This window comes from Phyllobates terribilis, unplaced genomic scaffold (assembly GCF_046119375.1).
Source record: "Phyllobates terribilis strain yellow unplaced genomic scaffold, ASM4611937v1 Scaffold_5__5_contigs__length_657084704, whole genome shotgun sequence".
Lineage (NCBI taxonomy): Eukaryota > Metazoa > Chordata > Amphibia > Anura > Dendrobatidae > Phyllobates > Phyllobates terribilis.
Genome location: NW_027362765.1, coordinates 92262432 through 92283146, shown reverse-complemented (window position 1 = coordinate 92283146; position 20715 = coordinate 92262432). Strand labels below are relative to the sequence as shown.

The 20715-nt window shown below is 44.3% G+C and overlaps 1 protein-coding gene across 1 annotated transcript; it reads left to right on the top strand.

The window, feature by feature from the left end:
- Positions 1-16268: 16268 nt before the first annotated feature.
- Positions 16269-20044, top strand: LOC141270895 (uncharacterized). Its single transcript, XM_073680991.1, has 5 exons — positions 16269-16397; positions 17408-17470; positions 17671-17755; positions 19117-19193; positions 19427-20044. The coding sequence occupies exons 2-5, from the start codon at positions 17425-17427 to the stop codon at positions 19894-19896; spliced, it is 678 nt and encodes a 225-aa protein (XP_073537092.1). The 5' UTR covers positions 16269-16397; positions 17408-17424; the 3' UTR covers positions 19897-20044.
- Positions 20045-20715: the final 671 nt, after the last annotated feature.

Here is a 20715-nt window from a genome sequence, read left to right as displayed (position 1 = left end):
TAGGTGATGTTACATTTGCACATAGGACCGCTTGTTCGAAAGGAGCTTCTGAACTCTCTCGTCCATTGAATTTGTCAGGTTTTGGATGGTTTCTGCTTCAATTGTTTTGCATGAGGACAGAATACCCTCCCAGAGCTGTTGCTAAGATGTGAACTGCCTCCCACCATCATAGACACTCCTTTTGATGATGCTCCAGAGGTTCTCAATGGAGTTGAGGTCAGGGGAGCATGGGTGCCACACCATAAGTTTGTCCCCTTTTATGCCCATAGCAGCCAGAGATGCAGATGTGTTATGTGCAGCATGAGACGGGGCATTATTATGCATGAAATGATCTCGATGGTCCAGATGGATGGAGTGGAGGATGGCTGGTTGATGGACACCCCATGCAAACACGGCTACGGCGCTAACCAGCAGGAGGTGGAGTAATGTTTTGGGCTGGAATCAAGGGGAGAGAGATTGTCGGCCCTTTTAGGATCCCTGAAGGGGTAAAGATGAACTCCATAATGTATGTTGAGTTTCTCAAACAGCACTTCCTTCCATGGTTCAAGAAGAAGAACCGTGTATTCCGCAGCAAGATCATTTTCATGCATAATAATTGCCCGTCTCATGCTGCACATAACACATCTGCATCTCTGGCTGATATGGGCATAAAAGGGGACAAACTTATGGTGTGGTACCCATGCTCCCCTGACCTCAACCCCATTGAGAACCTCTGGAGCATCATTAAAAGGAGTGTCTATGATGGCGGGAGGCAGTTCACATCTAAGCAACAGCTCTGGGAGGGTATTCTGTCCTCATGCAAAACAATCATCCAAAACCTGACAAATTCAATGGACGAGAGAGTTCAGAAGCTCCTTTCGAACAAGGGGTCCTATGTGCAAAAGTTAACATCACCTAGAATAAAGTTTTGAGTTGAAAACTGTTTGATTTCAGTTTGTAATAACCTGCTAATGCTTATAATTTCAAAAATGACAATTTTTTTGTTCTTTATTAAAATGAAAAGGTTGAAAACTCTGCTGTGCATAATAATTTGGAACATGCATTTTGAATGCAGTTTGAGTTTTTTATTTTTTAAAAAATATACTGTTATCATAGGCAGTTTGTACAAAAACCTTTCAATTGTACTCTAATAGTTATTTGACTGGAAAATTACAATGACTGCAATTCATATAGGTAATTTGGGAAAATCTGAGAAAATATTATTTGCATAATAATTTGGAACACAGTGTAGTCAGACCTTAGGTCTGCTTGTACTGCAGGCCGGGCTCTATCTGTCTTTCTGACAGGAAACTGTCTCTGTCCCTGCACTTTATCCTCTCCCACTCTGAGCTAGTCCCAACCGTTAACCCTAACTGTCCCTACTGTTGGGCACAACATAATACTATCACTAATCACACGTCACAATGCACATTGCAACAATATGCGTGTCTTCAAGGGGTAATCGGGGCAGTATGTCCATCTCCTTACAAAGACTTTCTTGTTGCTCCAGAGTCCTGTTTGTTATCTGTTCCAGGTCTTCCAGGAACTGTGCTTCCTGTTCCTGGTCTTCCAGGACCTTTCCTACCAGTCTGGTGCCTCCCGAACCTCTGCTACCTGTTTCCTGCGTACCTCAACTGCTTGCTGCACCGACGCACGTCGACCATGTGCCCACCTGGTCTTTGGGCCTTGAGGATTCACCTCACCTAGTAAGCCTGACATAAACTGGTCCAGCCACTCAATCTATTAGCATACACACATGTTATTAGTATACACATATATATACACACATATCCTAAACCCAATATATACGAATAAGACAAAATCAAATAACTAATAATAACCGAAAATAAACACAATGTAATTATAGTTCACTTGCCAAACTATCAAAATATAATAGCCCCCCCCCCCCCCCAAAAAAAACAATACAAAATAACCAGATTCCAGAATGCACACACTACCCAGGTAGATCAGTAAAGGGAGCAGGTAAGTTTTAATCAGGTTTACCCTTTCCCTTGGAGTCAAAGACCAACCCTTCCATTGGTTTACGTTCTCATGGCAATCTCTAACCTGCTGGCCCAATTTTTAATCACCCTTCCCAAAATCGATGTTGAGCATTTTTGCGGCTTGAGGTCTTGGAAGAGTGTCCAGAAGATCAAAATCAGAATCTCCCCTTCCTAGCCAAAAACTCTTACGCTTATCTAAGTTAATCTTGGACTCGGATGCCTCAGAGTAGTGGCCTACCTCCGACATTACCTACTCTGCCTTCCCTACTTAGGATACGAGGATGGTGACGTTATTAGCATTCTCCACAACCCTCAGAATGGCTTATGGTGCTGCTTGAACCATTTCCACAAATAATCCACACTCTACCGTCCTAAGGAGTTGATCAATCGCAAACATGTACAACAGTGGGCTTAAGGCAAAAGTTCACATGTTCAGTATTTTACATCAGTATTTGTAAGCCCAAAATCAGGAGTAGAACAAATTAGAGGAAAAGTATAATAGAAACACGTCACCACTTCTGTTTTTTTCACCCACTCTTGGTTTTGGCTTACAAATACTGACTAAATGTGAACGTGGCCTCAGTGTCAACCCTCGAGAAAACCAGACCCTACCATAAAAGAGCTGCCAATGCAATAAACGAAGAAACTCTCTTCTCCTGAATATAAAGGGGCATTTACACTGCAAGATAATCGTGAACGAGCATTGTTAAAAACACTTGTTTCACAATTATCTTGCCGTGTAAACAGGCTGCCGATCACCTGATGAATGAGCAAAACACTTGTTCATCAGGTGAAATGATCTTTTATGCGGCATAAAAGATCATCGTTCTTAGCGGTGCATCCATCTGTGTAAACAGGACTCTCACTGTGGAGAACTATGGCAGTCTATGCGCACTGAGCGAGCTAGCAGTGGTCTGCCTGTGTAAACAGGCATTAAAATGATCTCAGATTGGTAAACATTTACTGATTGGTGGTTGTATCATGCTGCTGGTTGGTCAGTCTACACGGACCCTAAGGTCTTCAGTCGATTGACAAACCCTTAAGACCAAGACTCCTACCCTTTGACAAGATGATCAGGGCTGACCTTCTCATTGATTTTGGTAGTGTGCCTTATGAAAGACACTCATTGAACACGTAAGTCAAAAGGGGAACCAAGGCATCCAAATGTCTTATAGAATTCAGATGTTAAGCCACCTGGACCTGGTGACTTTTTGAGGGCAATCCCTTCAATTGATTCCAAAACTTCCTCTTAACCAGATCATCTCTTTCAAAACATAAAGATTGGGGCCTTCCCCTCCTTCAGGCATGGTTTCAGCACAATAACTGTGAGTAGAAGGATCTGACCTCGCTGCCCCATCATGAAGATATGGGGAAACGTGCGTTGGGGCAGCGAGTTAGACAGCACATGGGCACTATTGATACTCTTGCAGGTATTTATCTGTCCACATTGATCTATATAAGTAATTGAACCCTGTATACTACATGCGTTAGACTAATTTTGAGCAACATTTGGGTAACCTATTGGACACCATAAGGACCTAAATGACATATAGTTTGCACATTGCACATAGAACTTTTTGCTTTAAACTAATGCATTAATGAGTTAGGACTCTATTGAACACAGGGCATTTTTCCAGGCATAGATGAATTGGGCAGGATAAACTGCATGTACTTTAGTCACCAGAGGGAAATATCCCTAAATCTACACTGTGTTCCAAATTATTATGCAAATAATATTTTCTCAGATTTTCCCAAATTACCTATATGAATTGCAGTCATTGTAATTTTCCAGTCAAATAACTATTAGAGTACAATTGAAAGGTTTTTGTACAAACTGCCTATGATAACAGTATATTTTAAAAAAAATAAAAAACTCAAACTGCACTCAAAATGCATGTTCCAAATTATTATGCACAGCAGAGTTTTCAACCTTTTCATTTTAATAAAGAACAAAAAAATGGTCATTTTTGAAATTATAAGCATTAGCAGGTTATTACAAACTGAAATCAAACAGTTTTCAACTCAAAACTTTATTCTAGGTGATGTTACATTTGCACATAGGACCGCTTGTTCGAAAGGAGCTTCTGAACTCTCTCGTCCATTGAATTTGTCAGGTTTTGGATGGTTTCTGCTTCAATTGTTTTGCATGAGGACAGAATACCCTCCCAGAGCTGTTGCTAAGATGTGAACTGCCTCCCGCCATCATAGACACTCCTTTTGATGATGCTCCAGAGGTTCTCAATGGAGTTGAGGTCAGGGGAGCATGGGTGCCACACCATAAGTTTGTTCCCTTTTATGCCCATAGCAGCCAGAGATGCAGATGTGTTATGTGCAGCATGAGACGGGGCATTATTATGCATGAAATGATCTCGATGGTCCAGATGGATGGAGTGGAGGATGGCTGGTTGATGGACACCCCATGCAAACACGGCTACGGCGCTAACCAGCAGGAGGTGGAGTAATGTTTTGGGCTGGAATCAAGGGGAGAGAGATTGTCGGCCCTTTTAGGATCCCTGAAGGGGTAAAGATGAACTCCATAATGTATGTTGAGTTTCTCAAACAGCACTTCCTTCCATGGTTCAAGAAGAAGAACCGTGTATTCCGCAGCAAGATCATTTTCATGCATAATAATTGCCCGTCTCATGCTGCACATAACACATCTGCATCTCTGGCTGATATGGGCATAAAAGGGGACAAACTTATGGTGTGGTACCCATGCTCCCCTGACCTCAACCCCATTGAGAACCTCTGGAGCATCATTAAAAGGAGTGTCTATGATGGCGGGAGGCAGTTCACATCTAAGCAACAGCTCTGGGAGGGTATTCTGTCCTCATGCAAAACAATCATCCAAAACCTGACAAATTCAATGGACGAGAGAGTTCAGAAGCTCCTTTCGAACAAGGGGTCCTATGTGCAAAAGTTAACATCACCTAGAATAAAGTTTTGAGTTGAAAACTGTTTGATTTCAGTTTGTAATAACCTGCTAATGCTTATAATTTCAAAAATGACAATTTTTTTGTTCTTTATTAAAATGAAAAGGTTGAAAACTCTGCTGTGCATAATAATTTGGAACATGCATTTTGAATGCAGTTTGAGTTTTTTATTTTTTAAAAAATATACTGTTATCATAGGCAGTTTGTACAAAAACCTTTCAATTGTACTCTAATAGTTATTTGACTGGAAAATTACAATGACTGCAATTCATATAGGTAATTTGGGAAAATCTGAGAAAATATTATTTGCATAATAATTTGGAACACAGTGTAGTCAGACCTTAGGTCTGCTTGTACTGCAGGCCGGGCTCTATCTGTCTTTCTGACAGGAAACTGTCTCTGTCCCTGCACTTTATCCTCTCCCACTCTGAGCTAGTCCCAACCGTTAACCCTAACTGTCCCTACTGTTGGGCACAACATAATACTATCACTAATCACACGTCACAATGCACATTGCAACAATATGCGTGTCTTCAAGGGGTAATCGGGGCAGTATGTCCATCTCCTTACAAAGACTTTCTTGTTGCTCCAGAGTCCTGTTTGTTATCTGTTCCAGGTCTTCCAGGAACTGTGCTTCCTGTTCCTGGTCTTCCAGGACCTTTCCTACCAGTCTGGTGCCTCCCGAACCTCTGCTACCTGTTTCCTGCGTACCTCAACTGCTTGCTGCACCGACGCACGTCGACCATGTGCCCACCTGGTCTTTGGGCCTTGAGGATTCACCTCACCTAGTAAGCCTGACATAAACTGGTCCAGCCACTCAATCTATTAGCATACACACATGTTATTAGTATACACATATATATACACACATATCCTAAACCCAATATATACGAATAAGACAAAATCAAATAACTAATAATAACCGAAAATAAACACAATGTAATTATAGTTCACTTGCCAAACTATCAAAATATAATAGCCCCCCCCCCCCCAAAAAAAAACAATACAAAATAACCAGATTCCAGAATGCACACACTACCCAGGTAGATCAGTAAAGGGAGCAGGTAAGTTTTAATCAGGTTTACCCTTTCCCTTGGAGTCAAAGACCAACCCTTCCATTGGTTTACGTTCTCATGGCAATCTCTAACCTGCTGGCCCAATTTTTAATCACCCTTCCCAAAATCGATGTTGAGCATTTTTGCGGCTTGAGGTCTTGGAAGAGTGTCCAGAAGATCAAAATCAGAATCTCCCCTTCCTAGCCAAAAACTCTTACGCTTATCTAAGTTAATCTTGGACTCGGATGCCTCAGAGTAGTGGCCTACCTCCGACATTACCTACTCTGCCTTCCCTACTTAGGATACGAGGATGGTGACGTTATTAGCATTCTCCACAACCCTCAGAATGGCTTATGGTGCTGCTTGAACCATTTCCACAAATAATCCACACTCTACCGTCCTAAGGAGTTGATCAATCGCAAACATGTACAACAGTGGGCTTAAGGCAAAAGTTCACATGTTCAGTATTTTACATCAGTATTTGTAAGCCCAAAATCAGGAGTAGAACAAATTAGAGGAAAAGTATAATAGAAACACGTCACCACTTCTGTTTTTTTCACCCACTCTTGGTTTTGGCTTACAAATACTGACTAAATGTGAACGTGGCCTCAGTGTCAACCCTCGAGAAAACCAGACCCTACCATAAAAGAGCTGCCAATGCAATAAACGAAGAAACTCTCTTCTCCTGAATATAAAGGGGCATTTACACTGCAAGATAATCGTGAACGAGCATTGTTAAAAACACTTGTTTCACAATTATCTTGCCGTGTAAACAGGCTGCCGATCACCTGATGAATGAGCAAAACACTTGTTCATCAGGTGAAATGATCTTTTATGCGGCATAAAAGATCATCGTTCTTAGCGGTGCATCCATCTGTGTAAACAGGACTCTCACTGTGGAGAACTATGGCAGTCTATGCGCACTGAGCGAGCTAGCAGTGGTCTGCCTGTGTAAACAGGCATTAAAATGATCTCAGATTGGTAAACATTTACTGATTGGTGGTTGTATCATGCTGCTGGTTGGTCAGTCTACACGGACCCTAAGGTCTTCAGTCGATTGACAAACCCTTAAGACCAAGACTCCTACCCTTTGACAAGATGATCAGGGCTGACCTTCTCATTGATTTTGGTAGTGTGCCTTATGAAAGACACTCATTGAACACGTAAGTCAAAAGGGGAACCAAGGCATCCAAATGTCTTATAGAATTCAGATGTTAAGCCACCTGGACCTGGTGACTTTTTGAGGGCAATCCCTTCAATTGATTCCAAAACTTCCTCTTAACCAGATCATCTCTTTCAAAACATAAAGATTGGGGCCTTCCCCTCCTTCAGGCATGGTTTCAGCACAATAACTGTGAGTAGAAGGATCTGACCTCGCTGCCCCATCATGAAGATATGGGGAAACGTGCGTTGGGGCAGCGAGTTAGACAGCACATGGGCACTATTGATACTCTTGCAGGTATTTATCTGTCCACATTGATCTATATAAGTAATTGAACCCTGTATACTACATGCGTTAGACTAATTTTGAGCAACATTTGGGTAACCTATTGGACACCATAAGGACCTAAATGACATATAGTTTGCACATTGCACATAGAACTTTTTGCTTTAAACTAATGCATTAATGAGTTAGGACTCTATTGAACACAGGGCATTTTTCCAGGCATAGATGAATTGGGCAGGATAAACTGCATGTACTTTAGTCACCAGAGGGAAATATCCCTAAATCTACACTGTGTTCCAAATTATTATGCAAATAATATTTTCTCAGATTTTCCCAAATTACCTATATGAATTGCAGTCATTGTAATTTTCCAGTCAAATAACTATTAGAGTACAATTGAAAGGTTTTTGTACAAACTGCCTATGATAACAGTATATTTTAAAAAAAATAAAAAACTCAAACTGCACTCAAAATGCATGTTCCAAATTATTATGCACAGCAGAGTTTTCAACCTTTTCATTTTAATAAAGAACAAAAAAATGGTCATTTTTGAAATTATAAGCATTAGCAGGTTATTACAAACTGAAATCAAACAGTTTTCAACTCAAAACTTTATTCTAGGTGATGTTACATTTGCACATAGGACCGCTTGTTCGAAAGGAGCTTCTGAACTCTCTCGTCCATTGAATTTGTCAGGTTTTGGATGGTTTCTGCTTCAATTGTTTTGCATGAGGACAGAATACCCTCCCAGAGCTGTTGCTAAGATGTGAACTGCCTCCCGCCATCATAGACACTCCTTTTGATGATGCTCCAGAGGTTCTCAATGGAGTTGAGGTCAGGGGAGCATGGGTGCCACACCATAAGTTTGTCCCCTTTTATGCCCATAGCAGCCAGAGATGCAGATGTGTTATGTGCAGCATGAGACGGGGCATTATTATGCATGAAATGATCTCGATGGTCCAGATGGATGGAGTGGAGGATGGCTGGTTGATGGACACCCCATGCAAACACGGCTACGGCGCTAACCAGCAGGAGGTGGAGTAATGTTTTGGGCTGGAATCAAGGGGAGAGAGATTGTCGGCCCTTTTAGGATCCCTGAAGGGGTAAAGATGAACTCCATAATGTATGTTGAGTTTCTCAAACAGAACTTCCTTCCATGGTTCAAGAAGAAGAACCGTGTATTCCGCAGCAAGATCATTTTCATGCATGATAATTCCCCGTCTCATGCTGCACATAACACATCTGCATCTCTGGCTGATATGGGCATAAAAGGGGACAAACTTATGGTGTGGTACCCATGCTCCCCTGACCTCAACCCCATTGAGAACCTCTGGAGCATCATTAAAAGGAGTGTCTATGATGGCGGGAGGCAGTTCACATCTAAGCAACAGCTCTGGGAGGGTATTCTGTCCTCATGCAAAACAATTGAAGCAGAAACCATCCAAAACCTGACAAATTCAATGGACGAGAGAGTTCAGAAGCTCCTTTCGAACAAGGGGTCCTATGTGCAAAAGTTAACATCACCTAGAATAAAGTTTTGAGTTGAAAACTGTTTGATTTCAGTTTGTAATAACCTGCTAATGCTTATAATTTCAAAAATGACAATTTTTTTGTTCTTTATTAAAATGAAAAGGTTGAAAACTTTGCTGTGCATAATAATTTGGAACATGCATTTTGAGTGCAGTTTGAGTTTTTTATTTTTTTAAAAATATACTGTTATCATAGGCAGTTTGTACAAAAACCTTTCAATTGTACTCTAATAGTTATTTGACTGGAAAATTACAATGACTGCAATTCATATAGGTAATTTGGGAAAATCTGAGAAAATATTATTTGCATAATAATTTGGAACAGTGTATATTAAGTTTTTCTGCTGATTTATTAACCCCTTTATACATATTTAAATCTACTCGCTTTCATGGATGTACTTTATTCAAATGCATATGTTTAATTATTTGTAACTAATTATTAATAAAGATATTATGGTTTAATACTCATGTTTCCCAAAACGTAATGGCCATTAGCATTGGTGCATCACAGCTCTTCGTAGAGCCTACTTATAGACTTACTTGCCTTTTCATATTCACCGAGTTGGCTCATGACCCGAGAGCCATAGATGGAATAGACTCCCAGGGTTTTTGCAATTCCCAGACTTCACCATCATGTACACTAATTTTTCTGCCGGAAGGACCGCTATCACGTGCAGTTGCTGGCTTTTCTTCCTTGCTGTAGACCTTACACCTTCTCCAGAGCAGGAGACACATTAATGTGACACCTGTTGGCACGTCTCACCATCCAGTCCTCCAGTGTGCTGATCAGTTGTCGGCTTCTCCTGCCCCGCCCCACCGCCAATGCGACTGGGTTTGGTGAACAGGAACCTGTATCTTTCCACCGTCACTCATGCCAGAGGCCCACTCCTTCCTTGGGAAATAGAGAAATCAGGCGCTCAGGTGGAGAGGTATTGTTTCTCAGGAGCTCGGGAGAATATAGCAGCTTTAAGAGCAACCAGGTTCGCATTTACCAACAGTGAGTAACAGCTGAACAGAGCTGCACTCACTATTCTGCTTGACTGCATGTTATTATGGGAGAAGCCCATACAATTGCTAAAGGACTGTTGGAGCGAGTGGCTTCAGTCCAGATTGGTCCAGTTCCTTTGTTATTGGGTGTTGAGAACCTGTGAATTCCCTGATGCATTCGAATGATAATTTTAGGGGTGATTGGTTCCCAAGTTGTGGAAAGGGGATGCACATTGCAAATAGTCACTATTTTCTACATCTATGACTCTGAGATAAAATTGCCCTAGTCTGGCGAGTTGGCTGCCGCTGGTCTCATGGCTATGGGACTCTGTTTTAATCTCTGACTGTGTCAATGTATTTTGGTATAAAAAAAACTGGAAGCCAATGGGTTAACCTGCACTGCTGTCAAAGGTTGAGGAGATGGGAATCCAATTCCGCAGTTTATTGTTCAACGCGTTTTGAAGTTTTAAACTATAGGGATCAATGTATTTTGGTAGTGTGGCGCCCCTGAGTGTTCAGTCGCCACAGAGGTACTGCACCTCACCCAGAGGTGTGGCGTCTCCTTTTCTCAGGTAAGGAGGGAGTGCTGCCCGGGACCCCAACACCCGCATTCAACACTACACTACTCCAGGCCGGCTGGAAGGGCATTATGCATTTCTTCTGCTGCCCTGTCCCTAGCTGGAGTGGGGGGGGGAACCAAAGAGAGGGGGAACCAGTAGTGGGTGTGGGTGGATGACGCAGAACAGGGGAGCACTTTTATAGGAGATATATATAGGGAAGCCATCTTAGTTAGTGAGTTCAGTGCAGTACTGTGCAGGGAAGTGAGTAGTAAGGAGAGGAGGGGAGCAGAGTCTCTTCAGGAGCTCTGCTCCAGAAGTAGGGCCTAGTAAGAGAGGCCCAGGAGGGGAGCAGAGGAGAAAGGCTCCGGTAACATAAGGGATCCCAGGGGGTACGGTGAGTGCAGGACGGCACCCGTACGCCCGAATCTGCCAAGTGTCAGAGGGATCAGGCCGCAAGAAGGGAACCGGTCCCTGGACCAGCCGTGTTACTCCAGGTCTCGGCTGGAAAACCGGAGGCTTCTGCACTTCCATGGTGCACTTGCCACAGCCTCATCCTAGTCGCCGTGAAGGGCATCAAGTAGGTCCGGGAACTTCAAGTTGCCTAGAGGGACTTCAGAGCACCCGATCGGGACTTCGTGTGGGGAAGCGCAGGGCAGGAGGGAGAAGACCCAGCGTGGGAAGTTGGTCTAGAAAGGATCATACAAAAGCGGGGTTCTGTCAAGCGCTCCTGATATACTTGAGAAAGTGCTGAACCCTTTGTCTGGTAGACGCAGTGCAACGCGGGAGGCTGACACCCATACACTGTACCTGAGGAACTTAAACAGAACTGTGAGTAAACTCGGATGACTGCACTCCCCTGCCTCCGTCAGTTATTTCCGCTGCGCCATCTCTCTCTTGCACTACAAGCCCCAGCATCACCACCATCTCTACTACACTGCCCTGGGGCCCGCTCCACCTGCGGGGAGCCGTTCCAACCCAGCTGCCCTATCAACCGCCCCAGAGGTCCGAAGCAGCGCTGGTACCTATTACCAGAAACCACAGGTGGCGTCACGAACACTTCCTAAGAACTACAAATCCCATATAAGTCCCTTTTTGTTGACCGCCCTGGACCACGGACCGGGCCGCTGCCACTGTGACATATCCCTCCCCCGGCATCTATAAACCCGGCACCGAGTGCCTCACGGCCCAAGGGGCGCGTCATCTCTGGCGTCACGAACAGGATACATGACCAGCCCGTTAACAGCAGGTATTGTGCGCCTAAAGAACTGTTTTTCCACATTGAATGTGGAGCCCGCCCCAGAAGAACGGACGCCATTATGTGCGTGATCAAAGACAACAATATGGAACCTCCCATTGTGGGCCGGGTCCCAGAATGGCGGCAAAAGTACAACCTGCCCCTTGCAGCTGTGACAGTCCGCATAGATGTGTCCGTCAAGGCGGGGAGCACGTCCCTGGGAGTGACCGACAGCAGGCTGCCATGGAACCGCCCCCGAAAAGGGAGGGGAGGAGGAGAGAAGAAATGGAGACAGGGTGTGGTCTTAACCAGTCTAGACAGACCACACCCGGCAGCCAGAATGGAAGGAGGTCAGGACCACACCTCCGCCTCTGGCCTGCAAGAGCTGGTGACCCCCCTCACCCTGGAGGGAACAAACGTCAAGCAATCCCCGGAGGATGCTGAATTCCTCCAGAACGAAATCCAGGAGCTGAGCCAGCAGGTGGAATGGGCCCAGCAAGCAGCGGTCGCCAGGTGGAAGAAGGAGCAGCTGGCGAAGATAGCAGCTCGGCGACAGCCAGAGTCGTGCACCATCAGCAGCACCCCAGCCCAGGCGGAGCCAGCTGAGCACCAGGAGGCCGTGTGCAGCACAGGAGCAGGTAGGAAAAGTTCCCCTGTCCCGAGCACTGAAAGCGCTGACCTGCTCCTGGGCTTCCTGCAGGGCCCGCTGTCCCCGGCCACGTGCGCCTTGGAGCAACTCCCGAGCAAGGCACCTCCTACCCCGGGCGCCAACCCCGCGGGCCTGCTGCTCGACATGCTCCCGGAACCGCCGGCCCCTACACCCGCGTGGGTGTACGGGCACGCCACCTATGACTGGTCCGCTAAAGTGGAGGACCATCAACGACCCCCACTTATACCGACACCAGCGCCCCCGGTCGCTTGCCCAGGAGGAGAAGAGTATAGGTGGGACAACCAAGGGGAGGACCTGGTGGGGTTCCCACAGGAGACCCAAGCCCAAGCGCTGGCGAGAGAGGAGTTCTGCAGACAGGAGCTCCTACAACTGGAAAAGGAGCGTCGCACCCGGCGGGCGCGCTGCGAGCGGTTGGAAGCCCAGAACAAGGCCGCAAAAGCCCAAGTCCGGCAAGCGAAATCTGCCTGTCCTAGTCCCCGTGAGGAGGGACTGGTCGTTAAATTTGACTTGGGGGCTGGGTGGGGCTTCATCCGCGATCCCCACTTCAGCAGAGACATATTCGTTAACCGGCGGGATGTTGAGCCCCATCTGGAACAGGGCCACCCCGACCGGAATTTGTACCCCAGTGACCGTGTCACATATACTAGGCATCACGAGGAATGCGGGTGGTATGCCCTCCAGGTATACCGCGTGGTCGAGGAGGAAGAGAGCATGCCCCTGCAGTTCAATGCTGATGACCCGGCTGGGTCAGCCAGCTAAAATCAGGAATACCCCCAGCGGGGATACCACCACTAAGCAAATGTGAGTGGACAAACTGTAAAATAGTTACCCGTAAGGGTATACAGACTGCAGGCTGAGGACTGTGAGCAGCCAAAAACTTTTCCCTGTAAATAGTTGCACTTATTCAAGTGCCCCCTATTGGTTTTATATTTGCAACCAAGCGACCTCAGAACAAAAACCCGTTTGGCGTGGCCGAAGACGTGGTCCAGCACCAGGATCACCTAAGCCCTGCAGCCACGCCCAGGGCCTACGTTGAGGGTTTTCAGATGGGTCCCTCATGCTGCTTGATTTGCATCTTTACCAGTGAGATGGACACCCTGTTTGGGATCTCACTACAATTTGCTTGAAAAATGTTGAAAATGTTGTACATGAGAAAATATGTATATGCAAGTGAAAAGTTTTATATTGTTTTTGATAACGTTAACCTGTAACGTTTAAGAAATGTGCCTCCCATAAAGGGAAGAAAAAGTTTTATAATCTTCTAAGTGATGCATCTAAAAATTTTGTATGTCTAAAATACCGTGTTTTGCTCAGTTCCAGCCCACGGACGTGCTGTGTTTTCCCAGGGGGGAGTGTGGCGCCCATGAGGGTTCAGTCGTCACAGAGGTACTGCACCTCACCCAGAGGTGTGACATCTCCTTTTCTCAGGTAACGAGGGAGTCCTGCCCGGGACTCCAACACCCGCATTCAACACTACACTACTCCAGGCCGGCTGGAAGGGCATTATGCACTTCTTCTGCTGCCCTGTCCCTAGCTGGAGTGGGGGGAACCAAAGAGAGGGGGAACCAGTAGTGGGTGTGGGTGGAGGACGCAGAACAGGGGAGCACTTTTATAGGAGATATATATAGGGAAGCCATATTAGTTAGTGAGTTCAGTGCAGTACTGTGCAGGGAAGTGAGTAGTAAGGAGAGGAGGGGAGCAGAGTCTCTTCAGGAGCTCTGCTCCAGAAGTAGGGCCTAGTAAGAGAGGCCCAGGAGGGGAGCAGAGGAGAAAGGCTCCGGTAACATAAGGGATCCCAGGGTGTACGGTGAGTGCAGGACGGCACCCGTACGCCCGAATCTGCCAAGTGTCAGAGGGATCAGGCCGCAAGAAGGGAACCGGTCCCTGGACCAGCCATGTTACTCCAGGTCTTGGCTGGAAAACCGGAGGCTTCTGCACTTCCATGGTGCAGTTGCCACAGCCTCATCCTAGTCGTCGTGAAGGGCATCAAGTAGGTCCGGGAACTCCAGGTTGCCCAGAGGGACTTCAGAGCACCCGATCGGGACTTCGTGTGGGGAAGCGCAGGGCAGGAGGGAGAAGACACCCAAACACTGTACCTGAGGAACTTAAACAGAACTGTGAGTAAACTCGGGTGACTGGACTCCCCTGCCTCCGTCAGTTATTTCCGCTGCCCCATCTCTCTCTTGCACTACAAGCCCCAGCATCACCACCATCTCTACTACACTGCCCTGGGGCCCGCTCCACCTGTGGGGAGCCGTTCCAACCCAGCTGCCCTATCAACCGCCCCAGAGGTCTGAAGCAGCGCTGGTACCTATTACCAGAAACCAGAGGTGGCGTCACGAACACTTCCTAAGAACTACAAATCCCATACAAATATTTCTCCCCCTTTTTGTTGACCACCCTGGGCCACGGACTGGGCCGCCGCCACTGTGACATATCCCTCCCCCGGCATCTCTAGGCCCGGCACCAAGTATCCCACGGCCCTGGGTGCGCGTCAGTAGGAAAAAGTCAACTTAAAAGGAACGACAGAACTCATCAGTGAAAAGGTGATCAAATCCTATAAAGAGAATGCACCTAGAGGAGATGTGGAGCTACAGCACCAGACACTCACTGGATGGCACCTCGGATGCCTCCTTATCTCTGTCTGGATGAGTTAAGGTGTCTGATGGACAAAGCCTCACCGACCATGGCGTCCGGCCAAATGATGTTATTTACCCATAATTAGTGAAGAGCAATAGAGGGGACTAATGTTATGCTGACAGAGGACTCAGCCGGATGGGGGTCATAAAGACGCTATTGAAGTTTCAGGTCTACGGAAAGAAAGACTCCTTTCAGACGTGTTTGGGGCACAAGTACAAGTTTAGAGCTCGGTGCCCTGCAGCTGGGTATCTTTCATTGGCAAAAGCTTCCACGACTGGCGCCTCTGTCTGAATACTAACACTGAGGACCTAGTTAGCTCTGTGCACACAATACACAGAGAGGGCGACCCAGGGGGAGACCATTGTTCTTGCAATGGTTTTATATATGAATGAACATTTAAAGGAGTGTGCTTTAAGAACCTAGAACCACTTTAGTCTTATGTTATAATATATTTTAAGTGTATATGTGTTTATGAAAGGTCAACTAGAGGTGGCACTCCGCTTCATATACTGCCTATTATTTAAGCAACATCACTGATGACATCAGCACTAGTAGCCCCGCCCCCAGACTGTGCAGGTCTGACGCTGAGTGACATCACAGTGCTGTGTCCAGTGTTCTATGTGTTGGGTGCACTGAAGTCTTTTGAGGTTTAGTTGTTGGAGAATATGAAGAGGCTATATTTGCTCTATTACTGTTGGCAATTTTTTTATTTTACGCACAGGTAAAGACTGTAGAAGGTGATAGATAAAAACAAATGTGGATTGAATATTGTATTTCTCCGAACATGATTAAAAGTTTTGGTTATAGGACAATGGACTGTATGTGAGTTTGCATCTTAGATCCATTCACTTGTATGGCACTGACCTGTTTAGGAAGAAATCCGCCATTTTTTTCTAATTTCATAAATTCTTCTATATGATATAATTCGGACAGCCTAAAGCCACCACTAGGGGGGGGCTCATTGAATCCTGATTTTTTTTTAATGAGTTCAGTGTATACATGTATGCAATAGGATCCACCTAGTAGTGGCAGCCACACTTGGAACATTTTACTTTATGGCTATGGAGGACATTGTGAGCTCAGTAGCAGAAAACTGAGTTTGGACCCCTATAAAGATACAGATAGGTACACAAATATTTGTAAAGTGACACAAGTTTTGGCATTTTAGCTGTTTACCAACACATGAAGAGGAAGTTTGGGCTGCAGCTAATCTCTGACTTCCTCTTCATGTGCAGTTTGCCAGAAGATGGGGACAACGACGCCAACGCTGATTAGGCGCCGGGGTCACGCGTCACAACAACAGCACGAGAGCTCCGGGGAGAACGAGTGCCAACACCACGGAAACGGCGCAGCACCGGAGGTGAGTATAAGCCTTTTTATTTTATCTGGGCCAAACATTTAGATCATGAATAGGCTGTCCTAGTAGCGGACTCCCCCTTTAAGGCAGAAAGACCCATAAAGACATAAAAACTGAAATCAGCTCCAGTAAAGGCAAAGCATCACAAAGGAGGAAACTCAGTGTTTGGTGATGTCCATGGCTTCCAGACTTCAGGCCGTTATTGCCTGCAAAGGATTCTCTACAAAGTATTAAAAATTAACATTTTAGTTATGGTAAAGTTAATTTGTTCAGTTACTTTTGATTCCCTGTAATGAGGAGGTTTTGTAGAATATGATTGCAATTCCTAAATGTTTCACAGGATATTTTTGTTCAACCCTTTAAATTAAACCTGAAAGTCTCCACTTCAATCGCTTCTCGGTTGTTTCATTTTAAGTCAAAAATAGTGACCTGCAGAGCTGAAATCACAAAGATCTGGTCACTGTCCAAATATTTCTGAACTGTATTGTATATTGATGAATTAATTAGAGTGACATTTTGGACCAATTTAGGTCTGAGATATTACATTCACTCTAAACTGATGATAGAAATTATTTTATGTCTATATAATTTCTCAGAAATATAACCAGAGGCTGAATATCACTTTTATCATCTTCCCCTATAGCAGGCATCAATCAGGCCTTACCACTTATGACATCACCAGTAACCAGTAGCCCCGCCCCCAGACTATAGAAATAAGATGCTGGGTGACATCACAACGCCTCGTCTAGTGTTCTATGAGTCTTTTCAGGGTTATGGAGGTGCGGAGATTTGTTCTAACATTTTTGGTGATTCGCTTATGTTTAGCAAATGAGAACATCTCAGAGACACCGGCAGGTAATGGGCATTATCACTGAGGGTTGTGCAAGTTTCTAGGGTTGAGTTATAAGAAGAATCTTAGAATCTTCTATCCCCCCCTCCTGTTACAGTATTGAGGTCATTTGCTGCTATCACTGGTTTCATGACTTCATTTCACTTCTTTCTCTTATGGTCAGAGACTCTCCAGGCATGGATGAAGGCAATCCCCCAAACAAATAACATCAGTGACAAAAAGAAGAGTGAGTTGTCAATTCTTTCCCTACTTCTACTCCCATCATCCTATACCTAGTTCTGACTGTAGCGGAGAACAACCACTGGGCGGCTTCTTCGGGTGATTGGTCCTATAAAGTGATGTGTTACTGGAATATATAATATGATACCTTTTATCCATGCAATATTCTATCTGTAAAAAGAATAACCGGCCTCTTGTTTTCTTTAGTTCCAGTCCTCTCCATACTTCATTATATCCTGCCTGCATGTATTCCTATAATATTCATGCTAATGATGGTGATCTTGTTCTGCTGGTGAGTTTCCATATTCTACTCTCCGTATCACATTGTTCTTCATAACCTACACTGCCTGTCCTATAGGGGGCGCAAGAACTACTGCAGCTGGGTTATATTACAGGGAGAGGTCAGTCTCTGCTATAGCCACATCTCCCTTTCCTGGTGCTGTATTATTAAGTAATGTACAGTCATGGCCGGAAGTGTTGGCACCCTTGAAATTGTTACAGAAAATTAAGTATTTCTCCCAGAAAATTCTTGCAATTGCACATGTTTTGTTATACACATATTTCCTTTGTGTGTATTGGAACAGCACAAAAAAACCTGAGAAAATTATGGTAAACAACTGTTTCAAGCATGTGATACTCGTTCAAACTCACCTGTGGCAAGTAAAAGGTGTGGGCATTATGAAAATCACACCTGAAACCAGCTAAAAAGGGGAGAAGTTGACTCAATTTTTGCATTGTATGTCTGTGTGTGCCACACTAAGCATGGGGAACAGAAAGAGGAGAAGAGAACTATCTGAGGACTTGAGAACCAAAATTGTTGAAAAATATCAACAATTTCAAGGTTACATATCCTTCCTTCCTGGTACACACTGGATGCAATATCCTTCCTGGCTGGTATACACTGGATTCCATATCATTCCTGCCTGGTATACACTGGATGTCATATCCTTCCTGGAGCGGTATACACTGGATGCCATATTTTTGTTTATTTTAATCACTTATAGAGCTCCTTCATATTCTGCAGTGCTTTACAGACCTCATCATCATCTGTGCCTCTGACTCACAATCTAAATTCCCTATCATTATGTCTTTTGAGTGTCAAAACAAACAAACACGGGGAGAACATACAAGCTCCTTGCAGATATTGTCCTTGGTGGGATTTAAACCCAAGGACCCCAGTGCTGCAAGGTGACATTGCTAAACACTCAGCCACCATACTACCCATACCTTCCTGCCTGATATACACTGCACACCATATCCTTCCTGCCTGGTATACACTGGAGGCCATATCCTTTTTTGCTGGTATACATAGGAGACCACATCCTTTTATCCTGGTATACACTGGAGGCCATAATATCCTTTAATCCTGGTATACACTGGGGTCCATATCATTTTTTGCTGGTATACACTGGAGGCCACATCCTTTTATCCTGGTATACACTGGAAGCCATATCCTTTAATACTGGTATACACTGGGGGCCATATCCTTTTTTGCTGGTATACACTGGAGGCCATATCCTTTTTGCCTGGTACACACTAGACCTTTAAATCTTACCCTCTGTAGTGGGGGACTTGATCAAGGGTATATTCTGATTGGTAACTGGATTTTATCCTCTGTAGCAGTTTATATAAAGACATTTCTTTGTGTCATAGCTACATGTATAAGACTCAACATCGTTGTGCCAATCCGGACCAGAAAGAGCTGGAGGAGGTAGTGGTGGAGACACCAGGTAACTATTACTATATAATAGCATATAATGGGGGTATGGGTACAACTTTGATCTACTTGTCATTACTGGGGATGCCACACATTGGGATCCTTCTATTATTATTACTGGAAAATAGCAGAATGCAGTGAGACAGCTTGTGTCCACTTATGGGCAGCAGGGCTACAATATTGCAATGTACATATTCTTCTAAGGATAGATTCTGCTACATCAGATGGTTTCCTTTTATTTTCCAGTTATTGAGGAAACTGTGATTCAACTGAAATATGAACCGGAAGTGAAATATGTGGAGATTATACAGGAGGTGGTGGAAATAAATGAAGAAACACCAACGATAAATGAAGAAAAGGCGAGTATACAGGAGGTGGTGGAGATAAATGAAGAAACACCAACGATAAATGAAGAAAAGGCGAGTATACAGGAGGTGGTGGAGATAAATGAAGAAACACCAACGATAAATGAAGAAAAGGCGAGTATACAGGAGGTGGTGGAGATAAATGAAGAAACACCAACGATAAATGAAGAAAAGGCGAGTATCCAGGTGGTAGTGGACAAAAATGAAGAAACACCAACAAAAAATGAAGAAAAGGCACTGGAAACCACTAACACCGAGGAGAAAATCAACAGAAGGAAGAAAAGCTTTCCGAAATGGCTAAAGAAGACAATAAATAAAAAAAGGGAGAATAAAAATGAGGGGAACTTTTAAGTTCCAGGTCCCCCCACACTGAACCATATACCATCTCTTCAAGAATACTTCAAGAAAAATTAAAAATATGTGTGTAGAGCAAAAATATAAAAATAATTCTTCCAAAACCAGAGCAGTTGTATTATTATAGGATGTATACATTTATTCAGGACTGAGGTCCCTGTTAGTTTCTTATGGTTTCTTGGGGGTTTTGTGTTTCCTCTCTCAGATCTAATAATCCCACTTGAGCTTAGATATGTGACGAGTCAAAAGATGCTCCACATTTTTTACAGTGTTGCTCGCTGTGGGACAGATTTGACACATTTTGTTGCCTCTTACTAAAAGAATAAATGTGGCATACAGCATTTGCACCCAAAAAATTGCCATTATTTGTTTAATTGAATCTTTATTGTAAGTTTTTTTTTACATTTTAGAGAAGTAACAAGTACAAATAGAAGTCAAATGTTTTCAAGTAAAGTAATTTACAATTTTCCAAAATATAAAAGAAGGGACACGTTTAACATGAAGTGCTATATCCACAGTGACTATCACGAAATTCGGAAAGGGTCTCTCCCCAAAACAGGAAAGAATCATTAATTGCAACTCAAATGTTGTATAACATCAACTAAGTAAAAAGTATTACTTAAATTGAAAAAAAATACAAAAAGGAATATCTAAACAATGCACTGAAAAAACAAAGGCCCCGATTCACCAAAGTGTTTTCACCAGAAATGTGGCGTAAAACAATTTAATAAGTTGAAAAAGTTTCACTCCAGTTTCACCCTGCTCCGCCAAAACGAGCAGAGCTGGGACGGGATGGGGGAATGATGCCATAGCTTG

What these genes read in the sequence shown, in the direction of transcription:
- LOC141270895 (XM_073680991.1), top strand. Translation starts at nt 17,425, where the DNA reads ATGAAGGCAATCCCCCAAACAAATAACATCAGTGACAAAAAGAAGA. An exon ending in CATCAGTGACAAAAAGAAGA is followed by an intron (nt 17,471 to 17,670) that starts GTGAGTTGTCAA and finishes TGTTTTCTTTAG; the next exon opens with TTCCAGTCCTCTCCATACTT. An exon ending in GGTAGTGGTGGAGACACCAG is followed by an intron (nt 19,194 to 19,426) that starts GTAACTATTACT and finishes TTTATTTTCCAG; the next exon opens with TTATTGAGGAAACTGTGATT.